The sequence below is a fragment of the Bos taurus genome, chromosome 14 (assembly GCF_002263795.3).
Source record: "Bos taurus isolate L1 Dominette 01449 registration number 42190680 breed Hereford chromosome 14, ARS-UCD2.0, whole genome shotgun sequence".
NCBI classification, from domain to species: Eukaryota; Metazoa; Chordata; class Mammalia; order Artiodactyla; family Bovidae; genus Bos; species Bos taurus.
In genome coordinates, this window is record NC_037341.1 from 589,320 (window position 1) to 604,178 (window position 14,859).

Genomic DNA, 14,859 nt, shown 5'->3' on the forward strand with positions numbered 1-14,859 from the left:
AGTGGCTGTGTTGCATGGACTTAGTTGCTCTGTGGCGTGTGGGATCCTTTGGGACCAGGGATCGAACGCGTGTCCCCTGCAAGGCAGATTCCTCACCACTGGACCACCAGGGAAGCCCTATTTTGTCCGGCTCTCTAGTTGTTCCAGGTAGGGTGGTAAATCTGGTTCTTGTCTGCACTCTGTGCTGGAAATGACAGCCACCTTAGTTCCTCTGGAGCTCAACTAGTCTGATGCTTAAGTCAAGGCCTGACCCTCACCACCGTCTGCACTTTGGCTGAAGAGCTGGGAGCCTGCCTCAGTGCAGGCGACCAAGGGGCTGGGCCTTCAGCGGCTAGACAAAACTCTCCGGCCCTTGCTGTCCTCCCTCTGGGGCATCAGTAGAACTGAACCACAGCCATCGCACCCCCAGCCCTTCAGTGACTGCTGCTCCTCTATTTCCCGAACACCAGGTCCTGGGCCCGCTGCCGCGTTTCCTCCCTGCTGTGTGATCCCTGCTCACCACTGGCCAAAGGTCTAACCATTGGACCTCGGCCTTCTGCTTCCGCCTGAGTTCCGCCTGCACCATGGATGGGTCCTCGCTGCCAGCCAGGCAGTAGGCGAGTCTGCCCAAGTTCCTGCTGCCTGCCTTCTTGGAGTGTTTGTTCCTGATGCCTGTCTGGGTTCTCCAAGAGGGAACCACTGAGGCAGCAGTGTGAGGACATGCCCCTTGGTCAACCCCGAGGAGGAAAGAGAGGAAGCAGGAGGGCCGAGGCCAGCCCAGCACCCTGCGAGGGCTGAGGCATCAGAATGGCTCACCAGCATGACGTCACGCATCATGCTGAGATGCCAGGCCTTTGCGTCCTGCATTGATCAGCCATTGGGTGCTGGCCACAACTAGGAGGCTGGGATGTGGGGCCAGGGGCAACCCCTGGAGCCTCTGACAGCTGAAGGTGTCCCCCGTAGGCAGTGGAGCCAGAGTCCTTCCCAGGAGGACAATAGAGACCATGTGTCATATGTGCACCCCAGAGAAAAGTCCCAGGAGTGGCAATGGGGAGTGGGACATAGGCCAGCAAGTGCTCAGAAGACTGACCAGTGCCCTTGGTGGGGAAGTGTGGTCTCAGGTTCCTGTGAGAGTGGCTGCCAGAGCCGACCTTGGTGGCCCCGCTGCTGGCCTTCCTCTGGTCGGTCACCTTTTCCCTCCTCCCCAGGGCTCACTCTGCCCCTGCTCTGGAGTCTCCTTTAAAACTCCCCAAAGAACACTCCTGGACTCAAGTGCCCCGTGACTTGATCGGGCAGACACTGTGTTAACACATGGAACTCGACACAGAGATGTTTCAGTTCTCTGGGAGTTACAGCTCAGGCTGAGGATGAGAGACAGAGGCTGTGAGCAGTTCTGGCAGCTGGATCCCTTGGACTGAGGAGGGACCTGGGCCACTTTGGGGAGGCTGGCCTCTCCAATAGCCAGCTGCAGACCCTGGACACAGCAGGCTAAGGGGATGTTCCTGCCCAAAAAGGAAGCAGGCAGGGTCTGGTGGGACTTCCTAGTATCCCCAGGCAGGGCTAGATTGACTCACAGCAGGAGGCAGGGGGTCTCTGATACAACAGCCAGACCCACCTGCTCTCATGTCTTTATTTCCTAAGAGAAAAGTGCCATTTTGTGATAGGGGGAGGGACAGAAAGGAGGCCAGATTGGCTGTGAACTGGTCTTAAGTGATGGTGGTGACAGGCACACAGTCTGACGCTCTACACTTTCGTGCATATCTAATATTTTCTATAATGAAATGTAAAAAGAAACAAAACAAACCCCCAAACCTGAATTTGCATATTTGTTGTTTAATGTCTTTTCTGGTGAAGTCTCATTTCTTGTGTAGTAAGATACCTGCGAGTGTCCCGCTAAAGTCTAACTTTTTGGTTACCTGGGACCTGCCAGGCCTCACATGCCTAGAAGCAGAGGCAGGCAGAGGAACAGAACCAACACCAAATCCTTCCCATCTGACATGGATGAGGAGCTGCTGCTGCAGTGTGAAACAGGACGGGGCAACCGAGACCTTCAGGCTGAGAGGCTCCTCGGGGCGCAGCATGTGCATACACCTGGAGTGCTGGAGTGCACGGAACCACTGGGTCTGCCACTGAGACCCCGGTCTCTTCTTCTGCAGCAAGGCCCCTTATACCTCCAGCTCCCAGTGGAAGACTCATGGTGGCCTGAGGGGAAGGGGCTGCAACTTTCCAAAAGTGTTAGTATCTCCAACTGTCCTTTCCCAGCCTCTCCCTGGTGGGCTGGACCCGATCGTGGGGCACAGTGACCTCAACCTCAGGATGCCTGAAAAGAGGCAGGCAAGGAGGACTAAGTAATTGCTCACGGGCCCCATGTGTGCTCCACACCACGGCCGTTCTGGACTGATGGCCAGGGCCTAGGCCCAGCTGCCCCTCCCTGCTGGACGCCCCAGGGGCTGCAGGCTCTACCCACAAGAGGGCAAGCAAGGGCGGCCCAGACGATCCCCTTGGGAGCGCCTGGCCGGGGGACACATGTGTCGGTGCTCTGACACCGCCCTGTCATTAAGAGCGTTGGGAGCCAGGGGATGGGAAATTGACAGAGAGGCAGGAACTGGCAACCAGGAGCCGGGGAAGGAGAAACAGAGAAGTTGGCTGAAGGAAGACAGAAATGAGGGAAAAGTGGAGGGCGATGGAGGAATGGGACTGAGGAAAGAGGTGGCGGAGTGGGGCCAAAGGGTGGGCCAGGGGAGTGAAAGAGGACGAGGTGGAGGAACAAAAGCGCATGACAGACGACCGGGCGATGGGACCAACGGAGGGGGACAGGGACGCGGTCCGACTGCAGTGTTGGGGCGGACTTTGCGGGAGGTGGGGAGCTCCGGCTGAAGGGACTGCGCCTGGCACGTCCCGCTGGCGCCCCGAGGGTTCGCCCGGTAATTAGGCCTCGGTCCAGATGGGCCCCCAGTCCCGCAATCAAAATGCTAATTGGCCCCGCGCCTCCGGCTGCGCCTCCGCTGGGACCCCCGGGAAGGGGCAAAGATGAACCGCTCGGCCGAGGGGGATCCCTGCCCCCACCCCCACTGCGGTCCCGCCGGCTGCGGCTCCGCGATAAGGGGGCGGCCGCGTCCCGCCCCCGCCCCTCGGGAGCACCAGCCACGCAAGATGAATATCCCGCCGCCGTCACAAAGCGGGCCTGCGGTCCCTGCCGCGCCCCGCGCCGGGCCGGTTCGCTTACAGCCACGCTCGCTCGGCTCCTCTGTTGCGACGCTAGGTAAAGCCGAGAGATCCGCGGAGGGCGGGGAGCCGCCGAAAGCGCGCCTCCAGAGCGGCCCTCCCGCCGCGCGCCCGGCCGGGTCCGCGGGCCCGACCAGCAGCCCCGCACAAGGTCACCGCTCGCCGCGACGGGTACGCGCACCCCCGCCTCGCACGCGCTCCCGGCTGGGGCGCGCCCGCACACTCCCGGGGCCGCCCCTGCGACCTTGGTCCCCAGAGACAGCGGGCCGCGTGGGGGCGCGCTCGGAGCAGGGAGACCCGAGCCACGGGCGGGGGTGCGTGAGGGGACAATGGCGGCGCCGGGCCCTAATTGGGGACATATGTCCCCGCGCGCGGCCATTGTGCGGCCCGGAACTCCCCGCACCCCCGCGCCAGCCATTGGTCACTGGGCCTGACGTCATGCGGGCTGCAAACTCTGGGCGGGCGGCCGGGGGAAGGGTTATCCGCCTGGTTGCGGGGCCGCGTGGGGGAGCTGCAGGCGCGCGGGAGGGCGGAAAACCACCAGTGAAACCGAATTTCTGGAGCAAGGGCACAGCAGCCCCTCTCCGCCTTCACACTCCTCTCGCTGCGACGCCGCTGCGCTCGACCTCCGCCCCTTGGGGGAAGGGCGGGGGTGCAGAAGGCCTCTCCAGCGGGCACGGGGTCAGCCCGGGTGACCGAGCGGCAGGGACACACTGCGGCACGGGGTGCGCGCAGCACTTCCACACGGCGCTTTCGCTGCCTCAGCATTCGCTGCTTCTCCGCTCGCCTCCCCCACCTGCCCCCGCAGATCCCTCGCCTCCACACCCGACAGCTGGGCTGGCCGGACCGACCATTCTGGGGTCCGCCCTGTGTTCTTCCCTCAAAGATCCCGAGTCCGGGCTCGTGGGCCCCAGGCCTGCTCCCACCTCTCCTCCCACGCCGCACAATGCTGCGGACGTCTGGGCCTCCGTTCCCGGAACCTCTCGGGGGAACTCCACACGAGCTGGAGCCGCGGCATCCCCAAGACCCCTCCCAGGAGACCCTGGCGGGGGCCAGGCCCCGCGCAGCCATTTCCGCCGTCCTCTCCCCCATCCCTCCCTCCCCCTGCTGTCGCTCCTGGGCTTTAAAAGCCGGAGGCTGGGCCGGGCCGCAGGCAGAGGCGGCCGCGGGCGCAGGAGGCTGGGCCCGGGAGCTGTCCGAGCGCCGAGCCCCGCCCCCGAAGCCCCCATCCCTCCCTCCCACCTTCCCTCGGCCCGCCCTCCCCGAGCACCCCTCCCCCCCAGGACCCCCGCCCCCCGCCCGCCGCCGTCGCCGCCGCCGCTCGCTCCGGCTGCAGAACAATAAAGCAAGGCTCCCAGAGACCCCCGCAGAGGACCCCCGCCCGGCGGCCGAGCCCCCGCGGCCCGCCCCTCGCCGCTCCCTCTGGCTGTGCGCGCCCGGTCGCTGGCCGAGGTGCTGGCCGGGCCGGCGCTGGCCGCGGTGCTGAAGCTGCCGGCGCTACCGCCGCCGCCGCCTTCTCCAGGCCCCGCGCCGCTACCTCCGGGGGCATGGGGGGTCGCTGACTGAAGCTCCGCCGCGGCGGCGGGGGGGAGGGGAAGGGGGCCGCGGAGCCGGGCCAGCCCTGCACCCACTCGCAGCCTCCGGGCCCGGGACGGAGCCGCTCCCCCCCCCTCCCCGCCCCCCCAGCCTCCTCCCCCGCCTGTCCAGGGGCGGCACTGCGGGCTGGGAAGCCGGGACCAGAGGAGGAAAGGAAGGAAGGAAGGAAGAGAAGAGAGAAGAGAAGAGCAGTGAAGAATAGAAGAAGAGAAGGAAGGAAGGAGAAAAAGAGGGGTCCGGAGCAGCAGAGGAGGAAACGCAGGACGGGCAGGCAGGAGAGAGGACGGCACCGTGCGGCAGCATCCAGAGGCCAGAGTGGGGACCCGTGCTGCCTCAGCCGCTCCTCGGATGGTGACGGGGCCCCGCCGCGGCCGCAGCCCCCCCGCGTCCCGGCTCCGCAGGCCCACAGCGCCGGAGCCCCGCAGGAATCATGCCCAGATCCTTCCTGGTCAAGAAGGTCAAACTTGACACATTCTCCTCGGCAGACCTCGAGAGCTCCTACGGGCGCGCCCGGAGCGACCTCGGCGTGCGACTGCAGGAGAAAGGTGCGAGTTGGTATGGGGCTGGGGCGGCGGGCGAGGGGCTCAGTGCTGGAAGGAGTAGAGGGTCAGAGAGTGGGGCTGGAGGGACCAGGAACCCCAGGCTATAGGCTCGGAGGAATCAGAACCAGCAGGAGGCAGTGTCTGAAGCGGACTTGGGAGGGGATGGGGATGGGGGTGGGGAGAGGGGAACGCAGAGGTAGGCCAGAACGGAGCCAAGGCTGAGCAGGGAGAACATGGATGCAGGAAAGAATGTGGGGAACAGGGGTCAGGAACAGGAGGAACACACTGACCCGCGCCCTGACCAACACAGAATGGACCCTGCTGCCATGTCAGGAACCAGCAATGTATGCAAACCACACTCAGAAACAGCCTGCCTCAGAACCGTCTTCTTTTCTTTGGCTGCACCTCTAGCCCCCTCTTCTAGGGCCAGCAGGGAAGTGCTAGGAGCTCCAGGGAGTAGCCATGTGGTCCAGTGGGGGCCGCCCACCTATCGGGGCAGAGGCAGTACCAGTGCCCCCATCCCTGGAGCAGGGTCAGGGAGAAGGGTGTGGGCAGGTGGGCTGTGGGCAGGGAAGTCCAAGTGCTGGAGGCAGGGGGAGGCTCTTTGTGCTAGGGCGCCCAAATTCAAGGACAATTGCTAGCAAGTGGGCAAGGGGGCTGGGAGTGCCAGCAGCCTGGGGTGGAAAATAAGTGTGACCTGCAGGAGCATAAGCCTGTGTTCAAGCCTGTGTGCACATGTGACTGCGTGTGGCCATGTGACTATGTGCACTTGTGTGTGACCCTGTATCAGTGTGTGCCTGTCTGTGTGCCACTACATGGGACCATGTGACTCTGAGGCCGTGATGTGCCCATGTGATTGGCAACCCCAGCTGAGAGTGTGTCTGGTTGGCTACATGTCTGACCCTGCGTGAGTAGGTGGTGCAGGCCTGGCTCAGGGTGCGGCCCACCCTGAGGGGACTCCAGAATTTACAGTCTGAGAGGCTGAGGGTAACTCTGAAGAAGCCAGACTCTGCGTCGTGCGGGGTGTGTATTTGTGACTTTGAGGTTGTGAGATCCATCTCATGCCTTGAGAACAACCGCAGTTGCAGGCATGAATAATGCTGCCTGCCTGCAGCTTGTCTCTGTGAAGGTGTCCACTGGTGCGTGCCCTGGCACTGCCTCCAACACAGTGTCTTCCTGGTCACCTTTCCTGGGGTTCAGGAAGGCCCCACAAAGGATTAGGGCCTGGGGAGAGGGAGTAATGTGGAACAAGGTGGTACCCAACGGTGCAGGATGACGGAAAGGAGTGGTGGGGAGAAACAAGAGTGGATGGAGGGAGACAGGGTTGGAACGGAAGGTGGTCAAATCTAGTGAGTAGTGGGAGACCTGGAAGATGAAAGGGAGGTAGAATTCTCCAGGGCTTGTTGGGAGACCCCGAGCACCAGAACAGGTGAGCATCGAGGCTGGACACAGGCTCTGGGCACGGTGGATGAGCCAGTGGGAACCGTGAGAACAGGAGCGACGGGGTCCCTGGACAGGCGGTCCTGGCTTTGTGCGCTGCGGTTCTGCAGTGTGTTGCATAATCAAGGAAAACTGCTGAAGTGGGGAGAACCCGAGGGGGAGGGAGAGGGGGAGGGGAGGAGGGGAAGGAGGGCGAGGGAAGCGCCGCCCCTCCCCCCTGACCTTGAAGCTCCGCGGAAGGTGGGGGGGGGGGCAGCCGCGCCCGAAGATGCGAGTCTTTCCCTCCTCCAGCGAGGGCGGGGTGCAGCCCGGCCGGGCCCTGGCTCATCTCTCCTCTCTCTCCTCCCTTCCCCGCCGTCGCCATCCTCCCTGCCCCGCTCTCCCTCGGCCCCTTCTCCTTTGTCCTCCCCGTTCCCTTCTGGCCGGCCCCGGTGTCTCTTGCCACCCTCCTGTGTGTCTTGCCTGCTGCCCTGTTCCCCTCCCGCTGTCTGCCTGTCTGTCCGCCTCGGCCCTTAGGATACCTCAACGACTACGCGGGGCCCGCCTCCGTCTACGATGGCGATGCCGAGGCGGCCTTGCTCAAAGGGCCATCCCCGGAGCCCATGTACGCTGCGGCCGTGCGGGGAGAGCTGGGCCCGGCGGCCGCGGGCTCGGCGCCGCCGCCCACCCCGCGCCCGGAGCTGGCCACAGCCGCTGGTGGCTACATCAACGGCGACGCGGCGGTCAGCGAGGGCTACGCAGCTGACGCCTTCTTCATCACCGACGGGCGCTCCCGTCGTAAGGCAGCCAACGCCAGCGCCGCCGCCGCCCCCTCCGCAGCCTCGGCGCCGGCCCCAGACGGCGACGGCGGAGGCGGGGTCGGGGCGGGCACGCGCGGTGCGGGGTCGGGGGCTGGGGGTCGGGGCGGCGCGCGCGCGGGTGCGGGCACCGAGGCCCGCGCGGGGCCTGGGGCCGGCAGCTCAGGAGGCCGGCACGCGTGCGGCGAGTGCGGCAAAACGTATGCCACGTCGTCTAACCTGAGCCGCCACAAGCAGACGCACCGCAGCCTGGACAGCCAGCTGGCGCGGCGCTGCCCAACGTGCGGCAAGGTGTACGTGTCCATGCCGGCCATGGCCATGCACCTGCTCACGCACGACCTGCGCCACAAGTGCGGCGTGTGCGGCAAGGCCTTCTCGCGGCCCTGGCTGCTGCAGGGCCACATGCGTTCCCACACCGGCGAGAAGCCCTTCGGCTGCGCGCACTGCGGCAAGGCCTTCGCCGACCGCTCCAACCTGCGCGCGCACATGCAGACGCACTCCGCCTTCAAGCACTTCCAGTGCAAGCGCTGCAAGAAGAGCTTCGCGCTCAAGTCCTATCTCAACAAGCACTACGAGTCGGCCTGCTTCAAGGGCGCCGCCGCCGGCGGTCCCTCGGCCCCTGCGCCCACCGCGCCGCCGCAGCTTAGCCCTGTGCAGGCCTAGGGCGGCGGTACCTCCGCCAGCCGGGTTGGCTCTCAGCAATACGGGCCCCCAGGGAGGTCTCCGCCGGCGACCAGGCGGAGGGGCCGGAGGGCGGGCCCCTCCTCACAGCAATAGGGGGAGGGGGCCCGGCCCCGCCCCGCCCGCCAGGGGCCTTCCCGGCCCCTTCAAGCAATAGGGTCCCGAGGGGAGACCCACCCCGAGCCCCCTCCCTTCCCCTCCAGGGTGCCCCAGGCTTTTTCCCAGCAATAGGGTCGAGGAGACCCAGAACCGAACCTCATCTCCGAGTTAGGTCTCTGAGACCGGGGTGGGGTGAGGTAGGGAGCGCCCCCTCCTCCCTCTTCTGCGCCCCTGGATCGCGTGGCAGAGACTCAGGTCTTCCCCACCCCTTCCCAAGCCTTCCAGAGCCCGGCCTGCGGCCTAGACGTCGGGGAGCAACAACGGGGGAGGAGCAGGGTGAGGGGCGCAGAGGCTACCTGCGCCTCCTTCTCGGTGTCCGCTGAGCCCCGGGAGTGTTAGACGAGTGCGGATCGGGGACTGGGGCGGACGGCGGCACCTCTCTCCCTTGGGTTCCTTCCGGGGCCTCAGTCCGAGCCGCTTTCCTACCCTTGCCTCGCATCCTCTGCCCAAATCCGAATTCTTCCAGCCCAGCTTCCCGGGCTCTGTCCTCCATAACGAATAATAATGACGCATATCAAACCGCATGGACTTATCCGACCTCCTCAGATCCCGCTCCCGCCCTGCCCTGGGGCCCCCTCCCTCGTACCCGGGCATTCGGTGTTGGAGGACGGATTCCTGGGGCCTGGCAGGCAGGCCTGGGCACGGCCCTCTACACACCTCTCTGTATTCGCTTTGCGGGTAAAGCCCCCTAGGGGGGTTGCGGATGCGTCGGGTTTTCTTTCTGTATTTGTACGTTTTATTTATGAACGGATTGCACTCGGGTCCGGGAAGGGGCGCAGAGGCCCCTATCCTTCCCGCCGACGCCGGGGGCTTGGGACGTCCAGGATCACTTTCCCCGCCCCCGAACCCCGCCCACCTGGGCTCCGCCTCTCGGGAGCCGCAGGCCCCGCCTCTCAAAGGCCGGCCCCCTCCCGGAGCCCCAGACCCCGCCCTCACTCTGTTGCCAACTTACACCCGTCTATGCCAAAGCCTCGGCGGCGACCCCGCCCCAAGGGCCCGCCCCATTGGCCGCCGCCTTTGTGACGTCACTGCATGCAGCCCCAGTGCCCCTCCCGTCCCTTCCCGGAGCTGCCCGCTCCCAGTCCCTCTTAGTTAGTCCGAAGCCGACTATAGAGCAATAATGCGCACTGCATGCGAAGCTGCCGCCGCCTCTAGAGTTACTGAGAATCAGGTATCCCCCCGCCCTACCCACCCCATAGGCCCCTAGATCAGGGACGCTGCGCGGGGCCGGACGCGCAGACTTTCTCCCCCCTCTCCTGCTCTTCCCTCCCTCCCCTCCCCCCCTCCCACGGCAGAGGCCGGCGGGTGTAATGGTTTCAGGGGCGGGGCGGGGTGTTTGTCCCCAAGACCCCTCCTTCAGTCGTCCATCACCCACCCATACTTCATTAGGCACCTACTATGTGCCAGGCCCACTGCTGAGTCCGCCAGGGGTGCGGCGACCTGCGGGAAGGTGCATGTTGATGAGGGATCCAACCGGCTTCGGTGGGCCAGGGATGGTCACAGGTGCAGAGAGAGCCGCGGTCCCTAGACCCAAGCGTGGGCCCCTCACTCCTCCCCACCCCAGCTGGGGCCAGTGCTAGGCACAGGGGGCTCTGCTTTGACTTGGGCCCGGGTCCTCAGCTCAGGTGGCACAGACCCGGGCCCCAAGGCCCAGTGCCACCCATACCGAATCCCATTCCTTCCATCCCTTGGCAATGGCAGCTTTGTCACGTCAGGCCAGGGTCCCAGGTCAGAGGACAAGGTGCATGCTGGAGCATTTGACCTGGCCAGCCCTATCCCAGTGGGTACCAGGCCCAGCGGCTCCCACAGGGGTGGACCCGGGCCTCAGGGCCCGGCACAGCAGGGCTCATGTCCAAGACCCCTCCATCCCAGCTCAGTGTTCACACAGCTCCCAGGCCGGGGCCTGCCCACTTGTGCTGGGCACACCCGCATGCACAGGCACACACAGGTGCCCCACCCTACCCTACACGCCTATCTACCTACCTACCTAAGGAGAAGGCCGGAGGGCCGTGGGCCGGCCAGGGTCTCCCGCTTCTCCCCACACCCCGCCGCCGTGGAAAGCCATGGGCCCCCTCCCGCCCCTGTAACTAAGCAGCACAATAACCGACTTAGCGAATTCAGGTAGAAGGAACGTTTAGGTAGCACCTATTTTGTACTGATTCTATAAGTAGGGCCCGAGATGCGGGGGCCCTCGGGTGGGGGCTGCGGCCGCCGGCCTGCCTTGCCCCCACCCCCGCCTGCACCCCGCCGCCTTGTACATACTCCCACCCGGAACAGGCCGGGATTTTTACTCGGGCTGCGCCCCTCTTCCGCCCCCGTTTGGGGCCGGGCCGGCCGGACAGACGGACGGACGGACAGACCTCCTTCCTAAGCACAATAGCACCAGCTCCCCGGAGCGCCGCACCTCCACGAGGAGAATAAATGCCACTCTTGATAGAACTTGGAGTGTCGGGCTGATGTATACAAGGCTGGGCCCGCGCCGCAGGAGACACTGAGGAGTCTGGGGGGCATCTTTCTGGGCCTGCAGCATCTCAGAGGCCAGGCAGGTGCAGGCCCTGCGCTGGGAGTGGCAGTCTACCCATGCAGCCCTGGAGTCTCACCGCTGCCTTTTGGGCATGTGTTTTCTTTGGCAAGAGGACAGTCTTCCACCCTGGAGGGCCGGCTCGGCAGACCAAATGCAAGAGGACACTCCTGAAGGCAAAGCAGCTGGCTTTCCTCCCATGGCAGGTAAATCTTCTCTGTGCCAGGAAGTGCGGAGCCTAAGTCAAGTCTAGCCCAGGACTGATCTAGAACGGCCACAGTGGGTACAGCAGGGCCTGTAAATCCTGTGGCCTGGGGTATCCTCACTCTTCTGTTAAGACCTCCTGCTGCCCCGACAGGCCTGACAACCAACAACAAGCCTTCCTCAATGCCACTAGAGAAATGGGAAGTGCAGACCCCTTCCTGCAGCCTGCTTTCCACATCCTGACTTCCAGATTCAGGGGACATGTCCCCACACTGAGGAGGCTTTCCTTGGTAGCTGGACCAGGCTGGTTGTGGGGAGGAGATACCCAAGGAATAAGAACCTCCCATGGCCACCCCCAGCCCTTAGGCTCTAGACAGGGTGAGTCAAGTTGAGAAGATGAATGGCAGGGCTGTGCTGGGCTCAGACAACCAAGGAACATAGACTCCTGCCCCAGCAAATGCCCTTGGTAACCAGGTAGGTAGGCATGAGCTAAGAGGCTCCAAATCTTTGCAGACATGTGGTCAAACTGGATCAGCCCAGGGCCAGCACAGCTGTCTGCACCCTGGCAGGGGACAGGCCCACCAGACTCCACTGGTGTGGACAGCAGGAAAGCCTGACCTGCAGTAGACCTGCTGCTTCAGGGTGGGATCACCTGAGGTGGGCACCCCCTTCTGGGGAGCACTGTCAGCCTTCATAACCTCAGGATGAAAGCCCCCAGTATTGGTAGAGCTTAGGTAGGCATCATTGCCCAATCTGCATATGAAGAGTCTGACCCTCAGGGAGAGAAGCAGCTTGCCAAGGGCTGCCTTTGACTTAAGCCCTGCTCCAGTTGGGCTTCCCTGGTGGCTCAGACCCTAAAGAATCTGCCTGCAATGTGGGAAACCTGGGTTCAGTCCCTGGGACGGGAAGATCCCCTGGAGAAGGGATGGCAACCCACTCCAGTGTTCTTGCCTGAGAATCCCACGGACAGAGGAGCCTGGCGGGCTGCAGTCCATGGAGTCGCAAAGAGTCGGACACGACTGAGCAACTAACACTTTCACTTTCTGCCCCAATACCCCACCCATCTGAACCTGAATACCTGAGTGGGTCCCACTGGCAGGAAGAGAGGCTCCTAGAGGCCCAGTCCTCCCCAAGGCTCCTCAGCTTTGGGGCCTGGATTGACTGTTCCAGGACTCTGATGGGCGGCTGGGGTGGATGACGGGTAGAGGCTGCCTCCCCAGTGACTGGGACAGGCCTAGCCTTGTCTCCACAGGTGTCCATGGACAGGACTTTGCAATCCAGAGGATGGGTGGTGTGGTGCAGGCTGCTGACCACTGTGTCCAGGGTCTTCTCTCACGGGCCCAAGGCGCCTCCAACCTGGAGTCAGCCCAAGGCTCTTTCTAAATCCCCAAACCCTTCCAGCCCTTCATTCCGCCAGCCTGCAGATTCCTCGTCCCAAGACAGATGTTGCTTCCACCAGGGGGAGATTCCTCATTGAGCTTTCTTTCAACAACTCCTCACGCACATTTGTCCCCAAAAGACCCCACCTATCTTGACGTTTTCCCTCGTGCCTCTTCGCTGTGACCCTGGCAGCACCTCAATCAGGATCCAGAGGTACCAGGGCTGTAGGCCCCGCCCTCCCCGGAGGCCCCGCCCTCCCCGGAGGCCCCGCCCTCCCCGGAGGCCCCGCCCTCCCCGGAGGCCCCGCCCTGTATCAACCTTGGACCCCGTCTTCCTCAAACAGGCCCCGCCCCGCCTTGGTACAGAGGCCCTTCCTGATTGGTGCCTTCACAGTCCGTGCCTTCTCATTGGCTTGAGGCCCTGATCTCTCAACTCCAGCGGTGGAACCCTTGGTTCCCTCACGTCCCGGGTCAGATCGGTTCTCTTTGATGACCCTCGGCCCACCCTGGTGTCCTCACTCCAGCTGTTTCATGTTAGCCGAAGGCAAAGGAGCCTGGACGCGGACACAGGGAGCCGCCCCCAACACGTACCTTCACTCGTCAGTGGCTACTGTGCTCAGCCTCTCCAGGCCAACAGGCAGCCTGAGCCGTCAATCTTCTCCTCTGCCAATCAGCGCGCCAGCCAGGCTGGCCCTCTAGTCAGGGCTCGGTACTGAAGGATGGCAAGTCCCGAAGGCTCCCAGGGACGCGTGCGCACGGGTTAGGGGGCTTCCCACCAGCTGCCTGGGAGAGGGATAGGGAGGGAAAGGCAGAGCTCCCGGGACTCAGCCCTGCTGCGCGTTCCTGAGAGGACTCTCTCCTCCTTCCATCCTCCCTTGGGAGCTATACTGAGTCCTAGCGCTGAGTGGCCCAACTCTGCCTATGAATAGACGAAGGTGCTTGGACACTGGCTAAGGGGATACTCCTGATCCACCGAGGCCGGGCCTGTGAGGAGGCAAGAGGGGTTCTCCAGCCTGATGAGGTCGCTCGAGCCCTTCCACACGCTACTCCAAGACACGGGCCAGGTAGCTCCAGCCTGCCAGGTAAGGATGTCAGGCTGGCCTCAGCCGCAAATGGTCCAGTGGGAGAACATGTCACCAGGGTCCCAGGTGCCTGTTGGTTGAGGTAAGAGGGTCAGGAGCGAGTCCGGCAGGAAGGAGGCTTGATCTCAGGCTGAGCCTCTTGGTTTATTTGCTTTCAGAGAGGCGGTCTTCCCAGCTTTGCTTACCCCATGGGAGTGAACGGAGTGGGTTCTGTGGCTAGGGGTGTTTCTTGTGTAAACCAGGCCTAAACTCCCGGTGAACCCTCGCATCTGGAGATCCAGGATACTCACACTCCATGCTCTTTGCCAAATGTTTGTGAAACCAAGTAAGATCGGCCTTGCCCGCGCACGGGCCTCACTGTGCAGTTGTTTTGGTGTATTGGTTGCTTCATTCAACGACTGGATGACTGCCGACTGTGCAATGAAACAGAAACCTCTGGGTCCCTGCGAATCAACACCCCAGGATCCTAACTCCCTGGCAAAACTGGCCCAAGTGGGGAAGGCGGGAAGTTCTGCAAGTCTGCAGATGAAGGCAGAAGCGGGGCGGGTGGAGAGGCGGGCTGGCTTGTCTACTGTGGGGGCCTGGGCAGGGGAGAGGTGGCCACCCTGGGAATAGGTGGGCATGGCACAAGTCCCGGAATGCGAGGACTGCGGCCTTTCTCCCCCTCCGTTCTCTGACCTGGCGCGTGTTTGAACAGCCTAAGTGGAGGAAAAGTGGGTGCCTACGGTGGTAATTAGTGGGTTCACAGAGCACGACCGTGCCGCGGGATGTACGTTCGGTAGACGCGTTGGGTGTCAGCCTGACGTTAACGCACTAGGCATTTCATAAATAACTACAACCCCAAATTCTGCGCCTGAGCTGAGAAATGACGAAATCCTGTGTTTATAGAGCGGGACAAGGGGCAGGCAGCGGTCAGCAGAGGCTTGTTTGCAGCTGCCCGGAAGCCCCGCGTGTTCCTCGTCTGTCCGGGATTGCATTTGCCAGGAGACCACAACTCCCAGGGTGCACCGCGCGCCAGCGGACTACAAAGGTATGCGCGCCGCGGCCCTGGGCCAGTTAGCTGCTCCGGGAACTACGCTTCCCAGGACTCCGAGAGGAGCCGTCCGGCACGGATTTGCACGCGCTGATTGGCGGCGCGGACCACGGCAGTGGCGTAGTAGAGGCGGTGGCGGCAGTTGGCCAAGGGTCCGGAGGCGGGGCCACAGGCCTCGGGTGCTGCCAGCCCGGCGGGCTACGACTTGGCCGCGGCGGGGT

At 63.7% G+C, this 14,859-nt stretch overlaps 1 protein-coding gene across 1 annotated transcript; it reads left to right on the forward strand.

Moving 5' to 3' along the window:
- The first annotated feature begins 5,230 nt into the window (after nt 1-5,230).
- On the forward strand, nt 5,231-10,618 carry SCRT1 (scratch family transcriptional repressor 1). Its single transcript, NM_001206823.2, has 2 exons — nt 5,231-5,345; nt 7,299-10,618. The coding sequence occupies exons 1-2, from the start codon at nt 5,231-5,233 to the stop codon at nt 8,240-8,242; spliced, it is 1,059 nt and encodes a 352-aa protein (NP_001193752.2). The 3' UTR covers nt 8,243-10,618.
- Nucleotides 10,619-14,859: the final 4,241 nt, after the last annotated feature.